The sequence below is a fragment of the Pocillopora verrucosa genome, chromosome 10 (genome assembly GCF_036669915.1).
Source record: "Pocillopora verrucosa isolate sample1 chromosome 10, ASM3666991v2, whole genome shotgun sequence".
Lineage (NCBI taxonomy): Eukaryota > Metazoa > Cnidaria > Anthozoa > Scleractinia > Pocilloporidae > Pocillopora > Pocillopora verrucosa.
Window position 1 is genome coordinate 48,380 of NC_089321.1, and position 26,843 is coordinate 75,222.

Here is a 26,843-nt window from a genome sequence, read left to right on the forward strand (position 1 = left end):
TTATATTGACAAGAGAGTATTAGGTCTTTTACCTGTGAGTTACTATTTGAATAGTAGATCTTTTGAAAATAAGAAAAATAATTTGGAATGTGTTACTTTAACAGTGGCTTCATGAATATTGTAGGAAAAAAGTGTTTTTGTACAGATGATAAACTTCACAAACCATGAGATGAGCTAGTTACAAAATATTGTTTACAATTAAGACAGGAGATCTGTCTCATCAAAACTACTTAAAGTACATCTTTTCAAAATAAGGAAAAGAATTTGGAATATGCTGTTATTAAAACAAGAATGCACCATGACTTGTTTACAAAACACATTTTGGACTGTTTACAAAGGATTATTTACAATGGTGAGAGAAAATGTTTCATCAAAAGAATTTTTCTTTCTGAATATAGAGCACTCAATATCATATATCATTTTTAGAAAAATCATACTTAAGATACTGTTATAAATGAACTTATTAAAGAACAATTTGTTTGAAAAAAGAGCAGCAGCATGTTCTTACTAAAAGGCAATTCTTGCCACAATTTTTTCACAAGAATCCAAAACACAAATGACCAATATTCAAAAATAGTAGGCAGATTTTCGTTCATTCTGAAATGCAAAAAAGAAAATAAACCAACATAAGAACATCTGCACCACTTCATATGACAGAATTATAGACAGTACATTTTATTGTTAGATTGTAGTAATCAAAAACACTGAAAATTAAATTAGCTAAAAGCCTTGAATTTCAACTAATTAAGATACAGCATTGACTACTATTATATGAAGTGTTAGAGCCACAATTAATAACTTGCATTTCAAATTAGTTAAGATTACTGTTTCTTACCATTATTTAGGCATGAAGGCTCTGATGACGAATTGCAGCAATGAGTCCAGCAACTCTTTTTTCATGAGCTTTGTTCTCATCTGTTTTCCTCCACCCTAAAATCAAAATACAAAACATTGTTTCCTTCATCTACATTTTGGCTTCTGACTTTGACCCTGAAGAGTGAATAGCATCTAATTTCTCTTAAGAATATCACAAGGATAAAGAAAATGATCACTATTTAAAGAAACTCAAGGTTGATAAACAAATTCACCAGTCAGCACCTTAGGAAATGTAAAGACAACACTTTGGAGTATACAAATATACAGAATGATGTTTGGGTGTAAAGGGTTAAGAATCAAGGCTCACTAAACCAGTCCCAATAACACTAAACTGAGAAAAAGGAGGAAAAACAACTGAATACTTACCTTCCACTTCTGAAAGGCGTCTCAAATCTGAACACAGCAAGTTAAGACAATTTTCAATGTTTTTTCCTTTGTCACTATATTGGTGAAAGGAAAACAGAAAATCATGCAAATCTGCCTCAAGCTAAATTCAACCTTTAGTTAAGCAGAACCACTACAGTCTGTGAAAAACCCAAATAAATAACAAGGACAAGCAGTGGAAGTTCACAATCTGTAAATCAAACATTATTCATTCCATTGATCACATTTTTTATTATGAACAATAATAAAAATGAATCCAGAGGAACTAATTAAGCAATATATGATAGATAGATCAGTTATCCATATCAAAGACAATTGGTAAACATATATAGGCACCTGTGCAGAGTTTTTGGATCATGGATTACAATGTAAGACTACATTTTAGGTCATAATGGACATGTTTATTTTGTTTCTAAAATAAGTCTTTATTACTTACAGGGCAAGAAGGTCGTCTTTTCTTTTCATCACTTTGGAATGGAAGCTATCCAATATAAGCCAGCCTTGGTTTAAGCTTTCAAACTCTTCTTTGTGGTCTACAGACAAAAAGTAAACAAATACATTGTATAAGCTGTGTAAGTTAAGCATGGCTTATAACACCTGAAATAAGTGTAAAAACTTGCAGTATCTCTAGTTTGGGGATTAGCTGTTTTTTAATATTTTTAATGCTTTCACTCCTGAGAATGATCAAGACAGACTTTATCCTTACAATATCAAAACAATATAAAGCAGGAAGTTATTAATCCATTCAATACCAAATTTACTGATCTAATATCATAAGAATTGTACTGCAGACAGTAAAGAGAATTACCAATAAGATCCTGGAGAAAAAAGATTTATAACTCATTATTGGGGAAAAGAACTTAACATAAGTTTTTTAACGAAGGAATGCCTGCTCTAAAATTTGACTCAACAAGTGAATGCAACATATTAATTGTATGATTTGAAATTCCAAGCTATTTCACTTTATCATTTCGGAAATAGATCACCCACCTGATGACATGGCTCTCTGCATTTCAAGTTTTACTTTTGAGCGGACTTCTTCCAAAGACAATAATTCATCTTGAACAAGCTTCAGTTCCTCTTCAATATAACAGGCCAACTCTGAGTGAAGCTGGCTTCCACTTGAGGCTAAACAAAAAAGTTGCCATCAAAAATCAACAAAAATAGTTGTAATTCAGAATAAAAAAAGTAAAGTTATGATTTTTATTTAGCGCTTATAGATCAAAGTTCCAAGGAGTCTTACAATAAAACTGTTTGATTGAAAATAAATCAGATCAAACAAGAGAAAAGTAATCAAATTTAAGCCCCTTTCCATTTGGAATGGGAGGCTGGGAAACAAAGCAGAACTTACGTGAATTTTCATCTCTCTTGGGAATGCACTTCTCTTTTGTTGCAACTTCATCTTCCTCGATGAGAACTGTTTCTCTGTAAAAAGTTTCCGAGGACAACACAAGCAAGGAGTCCAGTGCTTCTTCATCATGTACAACAAGATGTAATACCTCAGGCTGTTCATCAATTTGAAACCTGACACTTTTATGAAGGTTCCTTTTACTCTGCACCCCTTTTTTCTCTTCACTCTCTGATGGCAGTCCCTGGTTAGCAGATGGGTGTGGTTGGGGTGGAGCAGGGCTATAATGTGCATGATGAGGTGAAGACTGCCTCCTGACCTTTCCTGACCCCACTTTGGTATTGCTGCCAGATGAGGGATCCACCTGAGGTTCAGCATTTGGGAAGATGCCACCTTGTTGTTCAATAGTTTCTTTATCTTCCCCAACAGCAATGTTTGTACCACTTGAGCTGCCAACTTCATTGCTTTTATCTTTCTTTTTGTCTTCTTCAGTGGCAATGTCTGTATTACTTGAGCAGCCACATCTCCTGCACCTTCTTTTTTTCAAAGATTTATATTTTGCTGTCTTTCCCTCAGCTTTTCTTCTTGCTTGTTCCTCCCTGACCTCTTGCATTATCTCTTCCCATATCTCTTCATCTGTGGGACTGTAAATAATAATAATAACAACAAATAATAATTGCATGAATAAAAACCATTGAGCAAGTAAACTTTTATATTTTATATATTAGTGGACCCTCGTGCTAATGCAGCAAAAATGATAATATCTCACTTTGAAAGTTTACTGATCAAGTTCATGGATCTAAAATAACATTATCATAGTAACTGATTTTTAAATGCCAAACATAAGCTGGATGATCATTACAATAACTAGCTATGGGAATTACTGAAGGATACTCACTGAATGACTCCATCATCTTCCTGGATAATCCATGATAATTCAAACTCAATTTTACCAGAAACAACTTTCTTGATTGCTGGCTTAAGGGTGACAGTAACATCCACTTTTCCAGGCATCTCTGTAATGTAATTGCTGATATCAATACAGCCAGTGGCCAGAAGCTGGTGACGACCACTGGGGAACACCTAATGATTTCAAAGAAGCAAGAGGAAGATGAACAGTGTTCAGATTTACTCCAAACTGTGTGGAGTGAAAATAATGTCAAAGGCAAAGAGCAACTACATACACTCGTAAAATTGAAAAGGGAAAAGCTTACATTACAGATGTAAATATTCCACTGCTTTTCTTGATATTCTGTCATTTCATCCTCTGGGTTCTACAAATACAAATAAACATTGTTTTAAAATAAAGAAACAAACTTGATAACAACAATATTAGGGACCTTGAACAAACCATGAGAATGATAGAAACAAAGATGTGGCAAAACAAAAGACCAAATGAGCAGAACAATAGCTAAGCACTAGCGTTTAGAACTTTTTTTATGTTGAAGCTGTCCTTGGCCAAACAACAACGTGAAGTAATCAAATTTGGCGTGGTCTGTGTACAGGAACACTGACAGAAAATTGTTTCACTTTCAATATGGAACTCAATGTGGCTCACACACATTATGCAGAGGTTGAGATGTGGCACTGTTAGAGACAGTAAGAACATTTATGAGGCCATTCAGGAAATTCTGAACAAAAATATAGATTTATTTTTTAATCAGTTTGTCTTCCTTGGCATCACTCTCCCGACTGGTTAAGGTCCCTATTGATTTTGCCAGTGCAGTGGGAGCGTTATTGTGAAGTAAAGTTCATGTCATGGTTTTGGCAATTTAAATTTAATCATCTGTCCTCAAATGTTTCATAGATTCAATAGCATTTCATAATTTTTTTTTTCTCTTCAGCTATCGTACTTTGAACTTTTACAATGAAAGTTATAATAGATTTAACATTAATAAATTAGCATAATATTACTTAGTAAATCCAACGCAAGAGGCTAAGCCATATTAAGAACCTTGTGGCTTCAAGAAACCTTTACAACGAAAGATGGACTGTTTTTATTTCAAAATTTCTTAAAACGTAACGCAAATTGAATCGGAGGAAGCAGCAAGCGTAAGAAAAAAGCAAGGAAGGCTTCAGTACATGTTTACGAAAACGATGGTTTCAAAAAGTTGGCCGAGATTTCCGCACTTCCCCATAGTTCGTTATGCAGAGAGCTCTTGGATAAAGAAAACTATGACGAAAGCAAGCCTTTTGGACCACAATTTCGTTTCCGAATGCTGTGGCACTTTACGGAAATCTGTCCCCATATTTGTACCTCATGTTGCCTTTGTTTGAAACTTACCTTGAGGAGAGTAAGTTTACTATCTACTGGCTCAGGCTCAGGCCAAAAATGAACACCACGATAACCATTTTCAACACCTCCAAACTATGCTACAGGCTGAGAGAAAAAGTAATTGGAAGAAATATTTCTTTGACTCAAACTGACGATTAAGACATCAATAACGTTTAATGAGCTAAGAGAGAAAGATACGAGATCCAAAGTCTAAGTTGACTACCTTTGTACTGTATTTCGCCTTCCTTTTTTTCCAAAAAATTGCAAGCTTGTGTGGATACCTAATTGAGGAAGAAAACACGAATGTCAGCATAATGTGAAAAAGTTGCCATAGTTAACCGTATTTCTGTTCAGTGCGGATTCTACCCTTGTATAAGCGATTGGCGTTTTATGATTCAAGGGCTGAGATGCGCTTACATCTTTTGTTGTTTTGGAATACGGCGAAAGGCAAAGAAGTACGTTGTATCTTCAAGGCGGGCGCCATGGTGTCTTTATGCCAAGACTGGTAACTAGTAAAACGTACCCCTCCCTCCCCCTCGCTGTCAATGATTGACCGTTATCAAAAACTTTCTCTCGCAGCACCGCCGTGAAAAATACCAATTAGCTTAGTATTTGTTTTTCACCGAGTCTTGCAACTTCAAAGAGCAAACAATATTCAGTTTGGGGAAAGACCCTTTGTTTCTGTTGCTTAAGTCTCACGCGGTATTCAACAGTGAAATCGAACTCGACCAAATTCTAAAACGCATATTTTTTTCCTCAATTCAATTAATCATAGTGAAATTTATATTATTTCCAAAATTGCATGCTTCTTCAGAGTTTAACTTTTGATCATTTTCTTATCAGAAAAGTAAAAAAGAATTTGACTCTAGTGACACAAGCAGCTTCGAAGACTAAACTCTTAATAGAAAAGAGAGAAAGAAAATACTTTATCGTGTCCCTTACCACTTTTTCTTGCGTAATTCAACATTCAATAGTGAAACAGATGCTGTGATCAAAAAAATATCAGCTCTTGCTTTTTCCCGACGGAACGGTATGAGAACACAAGCCATCACTGCTTCTCACAAAATCTCTCAGATGAACTCCAAGGATCTCTGCTTCGTTCATTGTGATGTCATGTTGCCATGAAAATAATTGCTTCGAATGCATGTTGCACGCGCTCAGTGCGCTACATTGACTGAGGCCGGTTGGAATAACTTGAAATTTCTCCTTAGCAGTTGAAGTAGAAGTAGCTAAATGAGAAAAATAAATACATTTGGGAAAAAAGATGTCCGCTTCTTTACATTTCCTCACTCGTGTACCATTATGGCTTTAAAGTCGATTCATAACGATTTAGGTAATTGTTTTTTTTGTGTTTTTTTCCTATTTATTCATAAAGGAAACATTTAACAGCCAGCTGATACAAGGCTGACACTTTGGTTGAAAAAAGGCGTGCATTAGTACCCCCTCCCCCTTGCCCCTCCCCCTTCCGATCTGATCCTCTCGTTTGAACAAACCAAATTCTTACAATGTACGGAGAGATGTGAGGTGTGATAACAATACTGAACAAGCTACAATCCTAGCCATAATAGTTTAAACTTTTTCCCCTTCCCACCTTAGACCGCCCTAAAAAATACAATTAAAGATAGAATCACAAACTGGACAATGAGAGGTAGGTTGGTGTTTTGATAAAGCTTCATTAGGGTTTCAAGTTGACTATTAACTTACGCTCAAGGAGGACTGGAGTGACATCTGTATTCATTGTACTAGACAAGAACTTGTGATATCCTATGCTTGTCTGCTGTCAAGAAGTTACATCCATGGGGACTTCATCAGGCTCGAGCGACACCAAAATTGTTTTTTTTCTTTATCTAAGGGCGTAAAATGAACCTTTCAGATGAGCTGCGAACGTTCCTGTGATTGTAATTCTCCCTGAGTGCTCTACTGTAGTAATAATCACTAAGTGATATTTTAACACTAGAGGCACTGAATGAAAACTTGTCAATACGATAGCAATTTTGTTTTACTCCAGTGATACGAGGACGCCTTTACAAATAGCTCTTACTATTGAGCTCTTAGCCACGCCGCAATTTGGAATGAATACGAAATTAAAATTGGTATTTGAAAGCTCCACGGAAATGTTCCTTGCTTCTAACAAACCAAGAAATTGGCGATCAGAAAAAATCACAATGATTTATGGAAGTTAAAATAATAATGATAATAGTAATTATAATACTAATAATAATAGAAATAAAAATAATAATAATAATAATAGTAATAATAGTAATGATGATACGAATAAAGATAATAGAAGAAAACGTAATGGGGAGACGCGGGGCTTTTATTTTAAATGGAGATCGTCTCAAAAATATTGTAAAGTTGACGGTTTTAAAACGTCAAATTTAAAGTTACACCCAAACCACAAATTTACGCCAGGTTGATGTAAGTCACCACTATGTATCTTGGGTGAGTCCCAGGGTAATTGAGGTTTTTAAATTATGTAAATGTTTCCGCATTCTGCACCATCAACCTCCTTGGTTTTTTGATATGCCCAGAATCAGTGGCATAGTAACACCAGGCCCCCCCCTCATCCTCCTTCCCGAGGCTTGTAGTTTCATGACACTTCTGACATGTTTCGTTAACTACTTACGAAGGTTCGAGCGAGCAAAGCTGCAATAAATTTCCGCCGGGCACACAACAATGGCAGAGAGATTAAAGAGCGCGGTGGGACTCTGTTATAAAATGTGGTTATTCCTATTTGGCTGTTGCTTAATAAGATTTTTTTTAAGTAATAAAAAGTCTAGCTCTTTGCCATGTCAACCGTTCGGCTTTTTTAATTATCGCCGACCGTTTCAACTGAGTTCTTGTCGATCTGAGCTGGGCCAGTTGACCTTATAAACCGGTCACAACTGGAAAAAATGGCTAAAATTTTCATCAAAACCGTAAAAACATGGTCATGAATCGTTCAAATCTGAAATGCCTATGAGGGTAACAATCCGAACCGAGGTGAGGGTATGGTGACTAATGGGAATAATGAAACATGAGAAATTGCTTTTTTATTGGCAAATCAACAGCAAAGAAGTGAGAAGATGGACTTTGTAAAAGACTTGAGAAATGTCGTGTTTCTTTTTCATTTACATTTATTTACAATTATTAAAAATCAAGGTAAAATAGGGAAATAGCGAAAAAAATCGCAATGAAAAATAGGCAACTCAATATGTTCACAATTGAATCAAAAATGATCTCGTGTCAATTTGAAAGAAAAAAAACTAAGGCGATTACGTTACTCCTTTCCCTGGTGAAGTAATGGCGTGACGTTATACTCAATGAGTCCCAGTCTCCTTGTCTTAGCATTCGGTTAATCATCAGCACTGATATGGATTGATCGCAAAGAAAAGTGACGCATGCAGCCAGAAAACCACCCAACATAACCCACAGCGTTCGAATCGCTGTTAATACAGGTGGTGGAAAAGGGCAATGTTATTCAAAAAGAAAAAAGGAAGAAAAAACGAAAGAAAAAAGGAAAAGGAAACAAAAACAACCCAAAATCATAAAAAAAGGGAAAAGGGAAGAGGATGAGAAAATTGCAAAAAAGATTCCAAACCCAAATTACAAAATACCTAAAAAAAACCTAAGTTAAAATTGAAAATACGGATTACCTTAGAATGAGTACCTAGAGATACATAACCTACCTAACTAAATCAAACAAAAAAGCGAAAAAAAATAACAGAAAAAAAAGAGAAGTACGAACAAAAAAAAAGTGTGCAGTGCCAAAGGTGAAGTATTCAGTTACGTGCAGTGATCTTGTAACCGCTTACGTCACTTTCATTACAAATGATTTTATATCAGCGCATCTGATTGGAAGAAAACAAAGCCATTGAATTGAAATACGTAAACTACGACTTCACCTTAGATCCATCTACCTTCACCTTAGAAATAAATCGTAATCAACATAAAAGATAACAGGGTCGTAATGAAAAGAAACTTGGTTAGATATTTTGTCCGTGACCCTAAACTTAAGATATAACATTCACAAAAGAGGTATTTATACTCATGAAATAGTTCTGAGTAATTAAAAAAAAGACGAGAAAAGATAAAGATAGCTACTTACGTTAAAAAATGAAAATTTTTACAACAATAGAAATTATTTGAATTCATAGTAGTTATCATAGTAGTCACATGAAAATTTGTTTGACAAACAAAGTAATCTCATGATTCAAGGATTATATCTGAATGATTCTTTAAGAGAAAGAATTTTACATTGAAAATGAAACTGCTCAGAATTTATAGATTTACAAAGGATTTTTAGCAAGAGATTATAATCTCTTGTTCTTAGCCATATACAAACATGTTACCATACAAGCCAGACCAGAAATAAGGAAAAAGTTGTGAAATCGAAACTGCAAAAAGAAAAGGAAAGTAAAAACAGAATTAGCCATTGTTATTTATAATAAAGTCTCTTAAATCAACATAATCCAAATGATTCGTGGCAAACTCATTATAGAATGGAAAGTAAGATTACAAGAAGAGAACCAAAAGCATTTCAACTTAATTAAAATACAAGTTTCTTACTTTTAATGCAGTTTGTTATTCAGGCCATGTCGGTCAAGTTGAGGATAAGATCCAGGACATTCTTTTCCCGATCTTTGTGTTCTTTGGTTTTCTTCCAACCTGCCGCAGAAAACGTTATAAAACATCACTCACCATACGATAGCAAAAAAATAAAAGATTGCATAAGAAAACCCAGGCGTTGGTAACAGAACACTTGTTTAACATCATACAAAAGAAAACTTAGTACTATCACATTGAAGAACTAACATAGAAACTGATTCTCACCTTTGACTTCAAACAGGTATTTAAGGTCCTGACGTAAGAACTTCAAACACTCTTTCCGGTTTTGTTGTCTGGAACTAAAAACAACACAGACGAAAGATAAGGCTTTAATACGATAAACTTTCCAATGGAAATACAATGCAAGGATTTAAAATGCTTAATAAAAAAAGGAGTGCTTATATGTGGTTAATTTAAATCATTCGTTCTGGTTATTGAATAGGTGTTACCATAATTTGGCATATTGACTTGTTCCCAACTATCGAGCAAGGTTTAAAACAGCTTTATAAGGATAAGATGTACTTACAGAGTAAGAAGGTCTTGTTTCCTTTCGTCAAGTTCAGAACGGAACTTATTTAGCGCTAACCAGTCAAGTGATAAGCTTTCAAACTCGGCCTCACAATCTAAAAGGGGAAATTAAAGAAGGCTGCATTTAATTTGTGTTTAGTTAGTTACATGCATCACCCTGTATTTGGCGCGACGGTATACCCGGATAACTGTTTCCAGACTTTACCTCTTCCTAGGAGAAAAACTGTTTTTCTTTAGCGTTGCGTGAGAGAAACCAAGCACTTTGAACCCCGAAAGATTCCTCTCAACTAACAGGATAGTTCGGCTGTTATTTGACGAAGGTTAACGGTTGAAAAGGTTTGAAGCTAGGGATTCAGGATAGTGGCTCTCGAAAATCACTGTTCCGCATGTTTGTAGCAAATATGTTAGTTTTTATATATTGACTCATGCAAAGGTAAAAAATAGAAAACTAACCTTCAGTGTCTACTGCTTCTTTCATCTCCAGTTCCAATTTAACCATCACCTTGTGCAATGAAAGCGACTCGTGTTCGACAACCTGAATCTCTGTCTCCACATAAATAGCCAACTCAGGGAACTGATTGCTTACGATGGCAGCTAAAGAAGATATCAGAAAATACACGTGCTTAAATAATGAAAAGGGCAGGCGAATGTATACACATTCTGTTTAAGTTGATATTGAACCAATTAAATCTATTTGGTTAAGAGCAATCAAAATACAAGCAACAGTCAAGAATAAAGGTTTACTTGGGCGCAGATGGGAATGTTTCTAATGACTCTCTTCGCCGGTTCGGTGGATAAAGACGCACTGTTTTCCAATACTTTCCGCTCATTAGGATCTATTCTGCGGTATGCTTACAGAACAACTTACCACAGCTGTCTCCACCCTGGCACTCTTCCATAGCAATTACTTCCTCGGAAGGTTGTACTTGCTTGATAATTGATCTCTCGCCCACATTTGAACAATCTTTAGCAGTCGAAGCATCAAGGTTTGTTGATCCGATACTTGCAGGAACATTATCCTTGTTTGTGAAAGAGAGATCGTCAGGAGAGACCTTATCAGATGGGAATGACTGGGCCTTTGAGTCACCAGAAGCTTCTCGGTCAACCTGTTCGTCTTTTTCATTGCTGGCAGCCAAGCCTTGTAACGCAGTCTTTACATTTATCTCTTCTACTGTAGCTGTGTTCACCACAAACTGAATATCTTCCAATGAAGAAACAGACCACATGTCAGAAGTATCGGTCGACTCCAAGATTGACGAACTATTTTCCTCATCGGTATCATTGGATGGATTGTGTTCCATTTTGTATTTTTCACCATTCGATTCTTTCCGTTTTGCTTTACGCCTCTGACCACGAGTACTGGAGGGCTTGTTGTGCATGTCATCAGCATCACTGGATGAGATGTCTCCCATTTTGTATTCCTCATTCATGGATTTTCTCCGTTTTCTTCTACGCCTTTGACGACGGGTACTGGAGGGCGTCTCGCTCATCTCATCAGTATCATTAAATGGATTATTTTCCATCAGGTATTCTCCACTTTTACAGTTCTTCCGTCTTCTTTTATGTCTTTGGCGACGAGCGCTGAAGGCCTTCCCGCTGCTCTGGGACGAGCAGTCATTATCGGTGGTACCGTTGAAATTTGCAAACGGGTTTAGATCCTTTGGATAGTGGTGCATCTCGTTTTCCTTTTTCTTAACACTTGTGGTATCACTCTTTTTTTCAGCCTGCTTCATATTCGGTGGAGGGAGGCGAGGTGGAGCCGCCTTACGAGTTCGTGGTTGACGCGGTGGAGTTATTGGAGGAGAGGGACGGGCTGAAACAGGACGAGGTAAACCAGATTGGGATGGACTGGTATGAGAAACGGAAGGCCTCTCAGAGAGAGGCAGCGGTGGAGGTGGAGCTTTCCTCTTGACCTTTGTTGGTCCTGATCTTGTTTTATTGCGGCCTCGACACGAAACCGCCTGAGAGCTATTACCCTTAGTGTCAGCACCAGCTTTCGCTTCCTTCTTTTTCTCATGGTTACCAACGACGCCTGACAATGGAGCAAGTGGAGCAGCATTGACCTTTGTGGTGGCCACCTTCGAACAGGCAGCAGCACTGATAACATCGCCATCGCGCTCTTCCTTTCGGAAACTCTTTAAGGATCTTGGACGCGACAGTCTCCTGCTTTCTTCCCTGATGGTATCTTTCCTTTCTGGGAGACTGCAAGATAATCACAAGGGTACAATGAATTCAAGTGATCAAAATGTTCCCTTAATACTCTAAAAGAGCAAGAAGTAATACTTTGACTCAATTTTTTATGAACTTGCTTTATATCTAAGCCTTCCTTGAAAATGGAGATTCGAAATTTTGGGATCTTGTTATCTTCACATCAGTCAATCAGAGGTTTTCAGTTTAATTTTTCTGAGTCTCAATTGCCGTCATATCCCCGCGATTTCCAAAAATAATTTCATTGGCCTCTTTAAACTGAGATTTAGCGCGCGTCGATAAAACTAAAAAAGCGCAAGTTAAGTGGTAAATTGCTTGTAGTCATTCAGTTTTTGTCCCAAACTTAAAAACAAACTGTTGGTTTTTTTTCTTTTGCGTGTTTTCTTTTGTAACGGCTGCTTTATTCTCTTGCCGTACCAAAAGCGCAAATAGAAAAAAGAAACTCCACCTAAATCTAACATGCCTACATTTATCGGTGATCTTTCCCGATGATTTTTCTACTCTTTTTTTCTCCACTTACCATTTGTCTTTGGCACATTTCACAGTCGGAGAAGGAACCGAAGCTCTCAATTGTAATTCTTGATGATTTTTACTTGGACTTTTTCCACGCATTTTCTTCAAAAAACTCATGATTGCTTCGTTTTGTTGAAAACGATCACATGCGTTTCAGAGGAATGAAAATCTTCTGTTTATCCATTGTGATGTCATGTAGCCATGACGATAGCTTCTAGTCTCATTTCCAGTGTACCGCGCCACTGTAAATGGTTCTTTCGTTTTTTCACAGGAACGAAAGCTATGACTTGATTCAAAATAAATGATAAATCGTCATACTTCTGTATATTAAACTTCCTCCGTAACGAAAAAAGCCGTAATTGTTTTATACTGATGTGTATGGCGCGCCTTTCCAGTCAATATTCAAACAACCTTAATATACAATCTATTACATTTCTTTGCCATATTTTTTATTTCCTTTCTGTAGCTGTTTTGTTTTGCTTCTTTATTTTTCATTTTGCTTCTATAGTTTTTTATATCTCTTCCTATTATTTTATATATATACGTGTTTAGCTCATCTTTTTTTTTATTTTGTGCTCTTTATCTTATATGCGTTCTATATTTTTTATATTTATTCCATATTTTTTTTTTGTTTCGAGAGGGATTTTTTGTTTTCTTTCTAATTAGTAAGCAACACGTGATCACATGACCGCGATGCACTTTTCCTACAATTTCAAAAGCAAAATGGCGAATGGAACTTTAAGAGGTGGCAACGAGAGAGGCCTTTACAACTTCGTAGAGTCTCTTCGTACCCTGTTGATTGGTATTCAGAATTTGAACACACAAGATGTCTCCGCTGATTACTTTGAACAAGCTAACGTGCGTCTGGAAGATGCAATTTTAACTTTACAGTTGCTATTGTATAGTGTATGGCAAAGTGAGGACTCTGTCCTTCGAGATTTCAAGACAATAATAGAAGCTGTTTTGACAAAAGTACGCTTTGTTTTTCGTGCAATGACAAAGTACGAGGAAAGAAATTCCGTTGAAGCAACGATATCAAATTCATTCGCTTGTCCTACCACTAAACTAACAAGTGCAGGAAGACCAGTAATCGTCATCGAAAGAGAGCAGATCGAATTCTTACGCGAACTGCATTTCTCCTGGGTAAAAATCGCTAGTTTGTTAGGTATCACTGAAAGTACTTTACGTCGAAGAAGACGGGAATTAAATTTGGATGATGACAGCGAAAACTGGACCGCATTGTCAGGTGCGCAGTAATTTACAGACTAAGGTTATCTATACTAGTAGCTTATTTGGTTTAATGCTTATTATCAGTGTGTTTGGACAAGGGTGATATAGTTTCGGGTAAAATAAATTTTAGAAGCTATACCCTTCGTCAAAATATTTTAGGCTCCCCATCTCACTCAATGATGTACGACACTTCAAACTTTGTAATTAAACTAGAATTTCTTTTCAGATTCTCAGCTTGAAGACGCTGTCAAAGAAATTAGAAGCGTTACTCCAAACATTGGACAACGAAGATTGCTTGGAGCTCTTCGAGCAAGGGGATTTCGAATCCAGCGATGGAGGGTTCGTTACTGTCTTCGTAGACAAGACCCACTTGGGACAGCACTTCGCTGGAGTACTCCGGTTTACCGTCGAAAGTACTCTGTACCAACGGCAAACGCTTTGTGGCACATAGACGGAAACCTCAAGCTTACCAGGTACAGGTTTGTTGTGCATTGCTGTGTTGATGGGTATTCAAGGGTTATTGTGTATGCCACCCTAACTGATAACAACCGAGCAGATACAGTGTTGGAGCTCTTCATCAAGGGAGTACAAGAGTTTGGCTTACCTTCAAGAGTAAGAAGCGATCATGGACTGGAAAATGTTAGAGTGGCACAGTACATGTTGGAAAATAGAGGACTAAACAGAGGAAGTATCATAACGGGAAGCTCTGTCCACAACTTCCGCGTTGAGCGTGCTCACAAGGGTGTTTACGCTGGTGTCCTTTGTTACTTTGCCAATATCTTTAGTGGAATGGAAGACATGGGTCTTCTTGACCCGTTAAATGAAGTACATTTATTTTCATTGCACTTTGTATACATACCAAGGATAAAAGAGGGCATTGTAACACTTTACTAGTCAATGGAACAATCACCCTGTCTCCAGTGAACATCAATTATCTCCCCTACAAATTTTTGCCTCTGGGATTTTGGAAAACATGCACTCTGGATACTCTGGAGTTGTGAGTATTCTACATCCAAATGAAATTCCATTGTATGGGTTTGATCCAGATGGACCTATCCCGTTAGACGACGACGATTACCAGGTCTCAATACCAGCAGTTGATGTTCACCTCACACCACAACAACTGCATATCTTGGAAGTCTCCTGTCACCCTTTGAATGACGATAGTGAACATGGTAGAACTCAATATCTGAGATGCATAGACATCCTCAGGAATCAGTTCAACATATAAGAAACTTGGCTGGTAACTATCTTTCAAAACAGGTGTTCCCAGCATTCAATTAACCTGAAATTCGTTGTTTAGGGAGTGAAAACAGGGCCAAGAGAATTAAGATCAATTAACGCCTATCAAACAGGTACCACTATTACAGATTGAAAACGCAAACAGTGTTAAATTTATTAATTGCCTTCAAATTGTATCAATCAGAATAGAACAACGAATGCAACTTAACCTTTACAACAGTCAAGAAAAAATACATTAAAGTCTCAACAATAAAGTTCTAAACAACTGCACTCACTTGAAAATGTCAACTTTGAACAGATAACAGTATATTAGCTAACGATTTCCCAGTTTGATTTACTGGAAAATAATATGTGCACTGTTGTTAGATGTTTTAAAATCGTAAATACCCATCCAAGGTAGAAAACATAATTTCACTACAAAAATGAATTAACAGTCTGTTCTATCAGCTTGCCATCATAATGGTCTTCTTTTTGTCACAAGGCATATTACACAATATCCATCTCATAATAATCTGATGCAAGTATTGCACTGAACTCCTCTCTAAGTTCAGGAAATGACTGATAAGTCAAGGATAGCTCCAACACAGTATTTCAAGTGTGGGCAATTGGTCGGCGACCAAAACCAGATAAGTTGGTAAAATTTACTTGGACTGCATCAAAAAGCATTAACTCAGACCCACTGATAAACCTTACAAACTTTGATAATTTCTGAGGCGTGTCAAGGCTCTTAATATACCGTTTGAGAAACTTAAGGCTATCCCTTTCCCCATCACTCTCAGGGTTTGCCTCTAGGCAACTAAGGATTTTGCTTGTGGATGGTATTAACAATTCATACCTTTTGGAAATTGCTGCAAAATCAGGAAAACTAGGAAGGAGTGTGGAAACTATATCCTTCCAGCAGTCTGCAATATACTGTAGCTTCTGCAGCAGCTCCTTATGGGCTATTTCTTCAATAACTTGAATAATATTCTCAGAATTTACCATAATTCGACAGTCATAGTCACTAAAAACTTCTAAAAGCTGGGATATTTCATTTTCATCATCCCACTTCATATCACCAGCAAACATTTTTCATCAACTGAAATGTAATTTCTAAAGGATTGAGTTAGCATAGCACTAGTTACAGCAGATTCCCCCCAAAAAAGACAGGCAAGGAATGTTTGAGACAGAAAGACTGGTAGGTATTGACAGGTTAAATATCCTTTCACCAAAATTCTGCCAACAGCAACCCATTCATCCCTTTGATAATCAAGTCTTACAAATGGTACACGCTCATTTTCTCCAACAAAAGGGGAATCATATGTTTCTTTCCAAAAAAGAGAGAAAACATCTCTGAGCAACCCAACACCTCTGCCCACTTCTTCAACTCCCCTTGCATCAATAACAATTATCTCTATGTCCTGACTCATAATTAATGGATCTCGGAATAAGTCAATCAAATCCTTCTTAATAATTAGCCTGTGCACTTGGATGATACGTTTTGGTAACAGCTGAGGTACAGGTACTGATACAGACACAGGTACATGCTCAGATGATGCATGAACAATATCAGAGTTACTGCCTGTCTCTACATCATTTAACTCTGTATTTTGATGTGATGTTTCTGCTTCAGTTGGAAATGGTACACAATAAGGTTGTGCAGCATCCTGGCAGGGGTGGGACACCACAGCTGCATCTGGCCTCCCTTCACTCTCCCCAAATGAAAGCAACAGAGAACTTCTTTGTGTTCCACTAACACTAAAAGGAAATATCAACTTGTCACAAACCATAAAAAAATGGAACTAATTGTGAATGATGTAACAGACTATGAAGGTTCATCTTTATACAAATATCCACAATCACATGGAGTTGCAATAAACCACATTAATTTATGTCCTGTCCTGCTAAACAATTGAATAAAGATCTGAGCAAACAAACAAATAAATAAATAAATAACCAATAAAATAAATAAATACACAAATCTGTTTGGAGACAAACTAGATAATATTTCCAACAAAAAGCCATTGTCATGCCTAGTAGCATGATCTGGGATGCCAGTCTATCATATATAAGATGATTCTACTGCATCGGGAAGCTACCTTTACAGTGAGGCAAAAAAGCTAAAAGAAATCTATACAGGTTTTATCTTGTTCAGTGCAAAAATTCACAAGAAAAAGTTCACCTTGGACTGTTATCTAATGCTGAATTCTCTAGCTCCTCTTCAGTTTCACCCTTATCTTCAGATTCCAAAGGCACCAGTGATCTAACATAAACAGCTCCTTGACCAGCCATCCTGGTCACTCTTTCTGCATCCAGAGTTATACCTTCTGCCAGCTTAAGAGTTATTAGCTTTCCATAGCATGGCTAGGTTAAGAAAAAAACACATTACTTGCACGCTTCTTGCAAAAGTCAAGGGTAAATCTAATGAAAGAGTAGTTAAGTTAAACTTATATCACAAGGAAGGAGAAAGGGGTGGGAGCGGGGCAGTACCAGAGGAAATCTAAAATAACTCAACAAATTCTGCCAAAAATTCGAAGTCCATTACTCGCGTCACTGCAGGTATCCTCTTATGAGGCTAAATTTTTGGCAAAATAGTATAAATGCGTATTTAAAAATAGTGCAGCCACAACTAATGTACAAACTGAACAGCAATGATATTATTAATGCATTAAACGTAGAACAATGTTTAAACTTATATCACAACGCAAAGTTACCCATCTTGACATATTCAAATAGCAAAAGCTTTGGAAATCGATTCAATATAGCAGTTTTGAGGGAATGTGCATCCCAGCTCTTCTCAAAGGGAAACTCGTGGCAGACAAGTTCTCTCTCTTCTAACTGAAGTTGGGTTGTATGTGTAGGCACTTTGTTGATCTTGGGACTGGGAATAAGGACTAGATCCTTGTAAACAAGTGTCTTGGGTGGGCGGCCTTTGGTCGACTTAATGGTCTGCTTTGACCTTGCTGGTCTTCTACTAGTACTTTTCCCACTAGCTCGGTTCGAACCAATTGTCGGAAAGAGAGTGGCAAGCCGAGCTTGAATAGAACTGTCAAAGGCTGGCGACGTCGAGGACTGAATGGCAAGTTCGTTCGACTGAAGTTCCTCGCTGTTTACCTTACGATCCCCGTTGTTCGGCTGACTGACAGAGACTGACGTTGAATTCATCCGAGGTATTACATTTCTCGTAAAACCAGGTCTCAAATTACTTAAAATCTCTAAAGCATCCGCGGCCGCACGACAAGCAGTCGATAGCTCTTCCTCCATATAGCCGAACGCCAAAATGGCGGAATGGAAAAAGTGTAGCGTGGTCATGTGATCACGTGTTGCGTACTAATTAGAAAGAAAATAAAAAATCCCACTCGGAACGAAAAAAACATATGGAGTGAATATAAACTAGTAGTAATCGGAGATTAGGGAAGTGCGTTCGGCATTTCAAAGGGGAAATATTGTTTTTTGGTTATTAGGATAGATGAATATGCCTATGGTATGTTGTCAAATAAAGGGTTATGGCGTACTGTGAAACCTGTATTTACTCTGTGTACGAAAAGGTTTTAAAGGCTAGTTATATCGTATGGTTTTTGAGGAGGCAGTCGTCGCAGTCCATCGGGCGTGTACATATACAAGTTTTACTGTAGTTGGTGTGGTAGTTAAGTGTTAGTAAGTAGTAAGAGAATAGTTGAAAACGTGTTTAAATGTAAGCATTAATTTTATTTAAATCTATGTTATTAAACAATTTTGAAAATGTGAACTACTTCTGAAATTGAGTATAAAATGAAAGAGAAACTGTAAAGCTTTCACAACATGTATTTATAGATCTAACACCACATTTTCTGTGTTGTACGGGGATGATAAAATGTGTTTTTCTATTTAGAAATAGTTATCATAATAAAGGAAATCAATTATGAAAAAAACCACGTCCTCGAACGTCCGACAAACTGCGATGCACGAGGCAGCATCCTTTGCGCAACGAAATTGTGACGTCATTCAAAATGGCGCCGAAAAGATGAACGGCCGGCCGATCGAACGAAAAAACACGGGTCAGCTTTCGCTTGCGTGCACAGGACACCTACGCGATCACAGGTAGCCTAGGAGATTAGGAAGCGTTCTTCCTTCGTCGAATGCAAAAATATAGAACGCATATAAGATAAAAAGAAAAAATAGAAAATAGATGCGTTCAACACGTATATCTAAATTGATAGGAAGAGATTTAAAAAATATAGAAGGAAAATGAAAAATAAAGTAGCGAAAAAATATATCTACATAAAGAAAATAAAAAATATGGCAAAGGAATGTAATGGATGTATTGTATATTAAGGTTGTTTGAATATTGACCGGAAAGGCGCGCCATAGATGTGCACGCCGAAATACCGTTCAGTTAAGCGTGATGACGATGCGTAAAGCCAATATTAGATACTAACAGAAAATCATGTAAAAACTCTGAGACGTTTCAAAAATAAATAAACTGCTTGCAGTTTACTAGTTGGCCATATAGGAATGAAAATAAATGAAAAGTTTTGTTGTTCGGTTGATTTTCCTCGGAAAACCAGCATTAAAGTTGACAGCGAAGTGAATCTAGCATGGATATTACAAATGCCGTTTTTTTTAATTGTCTTTTTATTTGCAAAATCGTTCCTAAAATACCACTTGGCCTTTTTAATTTCACTTTTTTATTTTTGCAAGGGAGCTATAAAGTTAAAATTGTCAAATTCACCAAAGACCAGGCGCAGAGGTGTGAGTTTTGGGTGTTCCTTTTTGGAATTGCAATTTTCCCATCCGTCCTGCCTTGGTAACCTTTCTTATATTCATGCGTGACGTGCGTGATCTGATCAACACTGTGGTTGACGTGTACATTTGTTTAGTTTTTCTATAACTCTTGATTATCAAAACTTTTTCGATTGCTTATTTTCAAGACTGTCAAAAGACTTTTTGAAGGCTTTTTTTACAGCCAAATGTATTTACAAGTTTATTCAAATTGATAAGTTCAATTTATTTTTATTTACGGACTTTGAAGTCTAGCCTCTATCGGAACAGCGAGCGTTCAGGTAACTAGCTACAATAGACTTCGGTCAAAATGTTTCGACTCAAACATACCTAAATGAATAAATGGTGAGAAACCGGAAACTTGCCGTTGTGAACTGCGTTTTCAGAAAGTTGCCGAATCTTTGTAGGGTCTCACTCCTCTTTAGGTGTATCGTTCGTGTGTTTTTAGTTTTTCCAGAGATTTACTTAAGAGGAGTATCTAAAGCGTGGAACCCGTAATAAACGATATTTGTCATTATCGTTATAGTTCAATAGTTCGATATTAGGATGTGTAGACAAGCTGCTCCATATCCATTCATTTGGTGTACGTAAAGAGGCAACGGCTTGTTGCTCAGGTGCTAGATTCTCGAGGCAAGCTTGCCTCGAGAAATTCAGCACCTGAGCAACAAGCCGTTCCCTCTCTACGTACACCAAATGAATGGAAATGGAGCAGCTTGTTTAGAGATCCTAGTACCAAAAGACTCTGGATGTGTGTTGACGGATCTCGAGTTAGTTATACTCGCTGGAACGATATGGAAACTAACGATTCAGGCGGAAAAGAGGATTGTGGACACATCATCTCCATTGAGAGGCGAAGAAGATGGAATGACTGACCTTGTGCAACTCTATCTTTGTGAAATGCGCGGTAAGCCTGAGGAGGCAGTTGTAGGTACTCGCGCTGTCAGCTTACAGAGGTTTAGCCTAGGAGTTTTCGAGTTAATTGCTGATCATTCATTTGCTTTCGCTCACTGTCAAGTGGTTCTAGACAATGCAACTGCCCCAGGCTCCCGGTGCACAAAGAAATGTTCATCACGCGACCGAAGAAAACGTATAGTTACTGATGACGAGCACAGGCCCTATCATTCTCTCACTCGGCTAACAAGACAAAAAGCGCAACTGCTCTGATTCTTGTATGTATACTAGCTTTAGTATGTTACGCACGCGAGGAAGTAATAGACGCGACAGCCTCGTTCCCAGGGTCCTTTTTCTTCGTCTCTCGAGAGAGGAAGAGAGGTTGGGAAAGAGGATGTAGACTCAAAAGGTTGAAATCCTATTTAAACTTCTGCGGAAAGTTTTAAGTTTGTGCCAGGAGGCAAAATCTTCAGTAATTTGGGATGTGCACTCGTTGCCACACCGAAAAATACTGAGGCCGATTATTATAGTCTTTGACGACATTTGACCTGTATGACCTGAATCGCTTTCTCTGCAGGAGCTTTTCGACAGCAACAACTTGCCAGACGTGTACATGTGTCATGTGTCATGCTATCTCATGACCTATGACGTAATTGAATTGAAGGGATTTCCAAATCCACCGGAAGTAATGCTATTTTTCCAGCCCGAGTGCAAATTTACGTTTTCTTGTTTCCAAAAATTTCTTTAAGCACTGGTGATTTTAAATGGAAATTTCAAACTTTGCCAGGTAAGTGTGTTTGATTGAATAATACCCAGTAATAAACAATAAACTATCTCCTTCTTTATTTCTGCTCCCGCTTCCTTCCCTCGTGTAGATCCCGCTTCCCGCCCTCTCCCGTCCCTTGTTCTCCCGGGCTCCTGCCCCCTGTCCCCCTCCACGTTTCGGTGACGGTGTAGAATTTGCAACCAGGTGATTTTAATACCATGATTACACAGTTACGCAAATGTTTTTACCGTTTATGATTTTCCTTCTTTTAAAATCTTGCACAACAGTTCTAACCTGTGAAGTGGGGTGAAAGCTCTGAGTGGATAGTGGCCTGTGTATCGTATGGTACCATACATATCCTGATTATCACATTACTTGTTATCAGAATTGATCGACCAACAGGAGGGTCAGAGCACAATCTGTGTATCTGAGCTCTCCGAGTGCCAAGTCGACACATGACAAGTGAGTTAAGCTGGTTGTCTTGCGATCGAAAAGTTATTGTTATATTTGGTGTCATAACCATTATTTCTTTGGTTTGTTTCTTTAACACTTGCGTCAAGATCTCTTCAATCTTAATAGGCTAAGGTAATTTTAAAACGGGACGATAATCATCTTGTGAAACATAATCAGCCTGGCTCAGCTAATAGTTCCCACATATCTCCCTCATTAGGTTATAGTACTACATTTGGGGCGAGTTTTCTGGCCCAATCACTGAGGATGGTGAGGTAAAACTGTCGCAATCACAAATCACTTTAATTTCGACACTCACTTGAGTCGTGTAATCAGAGTATGATGAAAGATATAAACCAATGTGATCACGAGGGTCAGTCAAGGAGCCAATGAGAACTATTAGTGAGGCTAAGCAAACTGCCCAAAGCGCGGGAAAAAGTGAGCAGCGACTAGTCTTAGTTTTGCATTTGGGGCGAGTTTTCTGGCCCAGTCACCGAGAATGGTGATGTAAAACTGTCGCAATCACGGATCACTTTAATTTCGAAAATCGATCTAAATGGCCTCATGAACACAACAATGATCATCACATACTTTACAACAACAAAGTTTATTAATACTTAACTTACAGGTTTTTCTTTTCATACTTTGAAGCCACTGTATAATTATCTCAAAACCAACATTCATAAAAGAACATGAAAAAATAATATGATAAGTAGCCAACACATAATTACAGGTTTTTTTTTCATACTTTGAAGCCACTGCAAAATGATCTCAGTAGTAATGTCCATACAAAAGTACTACAAATTAAAAGAAACCATCCATTAATAACAAGAAGTTATGAGCATAACCTTTCAACGGGTTTTTTTATTTCGGAGCCACTGTATAATGACCTCAATACCAATGTCAGTACAAGAGTGTTACATATAAAATGTTATGCAACAAAGAAAAAACTTCATGTGTGATTGACAAATAAGACTTCAATTGCACCAAGAAAGAGTTTCAAGCTTAAATTAATGAGAAGGACTGAAATGTCACAGATTTGAAAGTTGAATCGATTATGTCATCATTTCTGTGAGATTAAGTTCTGAATATATATTGAAGTCACACTGATTGCCTCTCAGTCTCCATTACAATGTGTTCCCCCAACATCAACAACAATACTGATTCACTTATAAACCAAAATGCCACATGTGCACATGTAACCACTTAGCATGACTGTTGACATTTGCTTTTCTTTACCTCAAAAAATCTTTGAGAAGTAAACAAAGTTTTTCTTCATTTTTAGGCAATTTATATTGACAAGAGAGTATTAGGTCTTTTACCTGTGAGTTACTATTTGAAAAGTAGATCTTTTGAAAATAAGAAAAATAATTTGGAATGTGTTACTTTAACAGTGGCTTCATGAATATCGCAGGAAAAAAGTGTTTTTGAACAGATGATAAACTTCACAAACCATAAGATGAGCTAGTTACAAAATATTGTTTACAATTAAGACAGGAGATCTGTCTTATCAGAACTACTTAAAGTACATCATTTCAAAATAAGGAAAAGGATTTGGAATGTGCTGTTATTACAACCTACAGTGGCTTCATAAAAAACTGCAGGAAGAGATTAATTCTTAAAAATTCAATTCCCATTAAAAGATTGAAACAAGAATGCACCATGACCTGTTTACACAACATATTTTGGACTATTTACAAAGGATTATTTACAAAGTGGAGAGAAAATGTTTCATCAAAATAATTTTTCTTTCTGAATATAGAGCACTCAATATCATATATCATTTTTAGAAAAAATCATACTTAAGATACTGTTATAAATGAACTTATTAAAGAACAATTTGTTTGAAAAAAGAGCAGCAGCATGTTCTTACTAAAAGGCAATTTTTGCCTTAATTTCTTCACAAGAATCCGAAACACAAATGACCAATATTCAAAAATAGTAGACGGATTTTCATTCATTCTGAAATGCAAAAAAGAAAATAAACCAACATAAGAACATCTGCACCACTTCATATGACAGAATTATAGACAGTATGTTTTATTGCTAGATTGTAGTATTAAAAAACACTGAAAATTAAATTAGCTATAAGCCTTGAATTTCAGCTAATTAAGATATAATATTGACTGCAATAATATGAAGTGTTAGAGCCACAATTAATAACTTGCATTTCATATTTAGGCATGAAGGCTCCATTGGCGAATTGCAGTAATGAGGCCAGCAACTCTTTTTTCATGAGCTTTGTTCTCATCTGTTTTCCTCCAGCCTAAAATCAAAATACAAAACATTGTTTCCTTCATCTACATTTTGGTTTATGCCTTTGGCCCTGAAGAGTGAATAGCATCTAATTTCTCTTTAGAATATTACAAGGATAAAGGAAATGATCACTATGTAAAGAAACTCAAGGTTGTTAAACAAATTCACCTGTCAGCACCTTAGGAAATGTAAAGACAACACTTTGGAGTATTTATATATATACAGAATGATGTTAGGGTGTAAAGGGTTAAGAATCAAGGTTCACTAAACCAGTCCCAATAACACTAAACTGAGAAACTAAGAAAAAGGAGGAGAAACAACTGAATACTTACCTTCCACTTCTGAAAGGCATCTCAAATCTGAACACAGCAAGTTAAGACAATTTTCAATGTTTTTTCCTTTGTCACTATATTGGCGAAAGGAAAACAGAAAATCAAGCAAATCTGCCTCGAGCTAAATACAACCTTTAGTTAAGCAGAACCACTACAGTCTCTGAAAAACCCAAATAAATAATAAAGACAAACAGTGGAACTTCTCGATCTGTAAGTCAAACATTATTCAATCCATTGCTCACATTTTTTTATTATTAACAATCATAAAAATGAATCCAGATGAACTAATTAAGCAATATATGATAGATAGATCAGTTATCCATATCAAAGGCAGTTGGTAAACATATATAGGCACCTGTGCAGAGTTTTTGGATCATGGATTACAATGTAAGACTACATTTTAGGTCATAATGGACATTTCGTTTCTAAAATAAGTCTTTATTACTTACAGGGCAAGAAGGTCGTCTTTTCTTTTCATCACTTTGGAATGGAAGCTATCCAATATAAGCCAGCCTTGGTTTAAGCTTTCAAACTCTTCTTTGTGGTCTACAGACAAAAAGTAAACAAATACATTGTATAAGCTGTGTAAGTTAAGCATGGCTTATAACACCTGAAATAAGTGTAAAAACTTGCAGTATCTCTAGTTTGGGGATTAGCTGTTTTTTAATATTTTTAATGCTTTCACTCCTGAGAATGATCAAGACAGAATTTATCCTTACAATATCAAAACAATATAAAGCAGGAAGTTATTAATCCATTCAATACCAAATTTACTGATGTAATATCATAAGAATTGTTCTGCAGACAGTAAAGAGAATTATTTATAAGATCCTGGAGTAAAAGATTTATAACTCATTAGTGGGGAAAAGAACTTAACATAAGTTTTTTAACAAAGGAATGCCTGCTCTGAAATTTGACTCAACATGTGAATGCAACATGTTAATTGTATGATTTGAAATTCAAAGCTATTTCACTTTATCATTTTGGAAATGGATCACCCACCTGATGACATGGCTCTCTGCATTTCAAGTTTTACTTTTGAGCGGACTTCTTCCAAAGACAATAATTCATCTTGAACAAGCTTCAGTTCCTCTTCAATATAACAGGCCAACTCTGAGTGAAGCTGGCTTCCACTTGAGGCTGAACAAAAAAGTTAACATCAAAAATCAACAAAAATAGTTGTAATTCAGAATAAAAAAAGTAAAGTTATGATTTTTATTTAGCGCTTATAGATCAAAGTTCCAAGGAGTCTTACAATAAAACTGTTTGATTGAAAATAAATCAGATCAAACAAGAGAAAAGTAATCAAATTTAAGCCCCTTTCCATTTGGAATGGGAGGCTGGGAAACAAAACAGAACTTACGTGAATTTTCATCTCTCTTGGGAATGCACTTCTCTTTTGTTGCAACTTCATCTTCCTCGATGAAAACTGTTTCTCTGTAAAAAGTTTCCGAGGACAACACAGGCAAGGAGTCCAGTGCTTCTTCATCATGTACAACAAGATGTAATACCTCAGGCTGTTCATCAATTTGAAACCTGACACTTTTATGAAGGTTCCTTTTACTCTGCACCCCTTTTTTCTCTTCACTCTCTGATGGCAGTCCCTGGTTAGCAGATGGGTGTGGTTGGGGTGGAGCAGGGCTATAATGTGCATGATGAGGTGAAGACTGCCTCCTGACCTTTCCTGACCCCACTTTGGTATTGCTGCCAGATGAGGGATCCACCTGAGGTTCAGCATTTGGGAAGATGCCACCTTGTTGTTCAATAGTTTCTTTATCTTTCCCAACAGCAATGTTTGTACCACTTGAGCTGCCAACTTCATTGTTTTTATCTTTCTTTTTGTCTTCTTCCGTGGCAATGTCTGTATTACTTGAGCAGCCACATTTCCTGCACCTTCTTTTTTTCAAAGATTTATATTTTGCTGTCTTTCCCTCAGCTTTTCTTCTTGCTTGTTCCTCCCTGACCTCCTGCATTATCTCTTCCCATATCTCTTCATCTGTGGGACTGTAAATAATAATAATAATAATAACAAATAATAATTGCATGAATAACAACCATTGAGCGGGTAAACTTTTATATTTTATATATATTAGTGGACCCTAATGCTAATGCAGCAAAAATGATAATATGTCACTTTGAAAGTTTACTGATCAAGTTCATAGATCTAAAATAACATTATCATAGTAACTGATTTTTAAATGCCAAACATAAGCTGGA

The 26,843-nt window shown here is 36.8% G+C and overlaps 1 protein-coding gene and 1 pseudogene across 1 annotated transcript; both read right to left on the bottom strand.

Moving 5' to 3' along the window:
• Positions 1–9,450: 9,450 nt before the first annotated feature.
• On the bottom strand, positions 9,451–12,818 carry LOC136283911 (zinc finger CCCH domain-containing protein 18-like). Its single transcript, XM_066173472.1, has 6 exons — positions 12,727–12,818; positions 10,867–12,200; positions 10,452–10,592; positions 9,997–10,093; positions 9,696–9,769; positions 9,451–9,530 (listed from the first exon to the last, which is right to left on the bottom strand). The coding sequence occupies exons 1-6, from the start codon at positions 12,816–12,818 to the stop codon at positions 9,451–9,453; spliced, it is 1,818 nt and encodes a 605-aa protein (XP_066029569.1).
• A 2,638-nt stretch (positions 12,819–15,456) lies between these two features.
• On the bottom strand, positions 15,457–17,863 carry LOC131781289 (uncharacterized; annotated as a pseudogene).
• Positions 17,864–26,843: the final 8,980 nt, after the last annotated feature.

Coding starts and splice junctions, on each gene's coding strand:
- LOC136283911 (XM_066173472.1), bottom strand. CDS start 12,818: ATGCGTGGAAAAAGTCCAAGTAAAAATCATCAAGAATTACAATTGAGA. Junction 12,201..12,726: donor AAATGTGCCAAAGACAAATG/GTAAGTGGAGAA, acceptor ATTATCTTGCAG/TCTCCCAGAAAGGAAAGATA. Junction 9,770..9,996: donor AAACAAGACCTTCTTACTCT/GTAAGTACATCT, acceptor TGTTGTTTTTAG/TTCCAGACAACAAAACCGGA.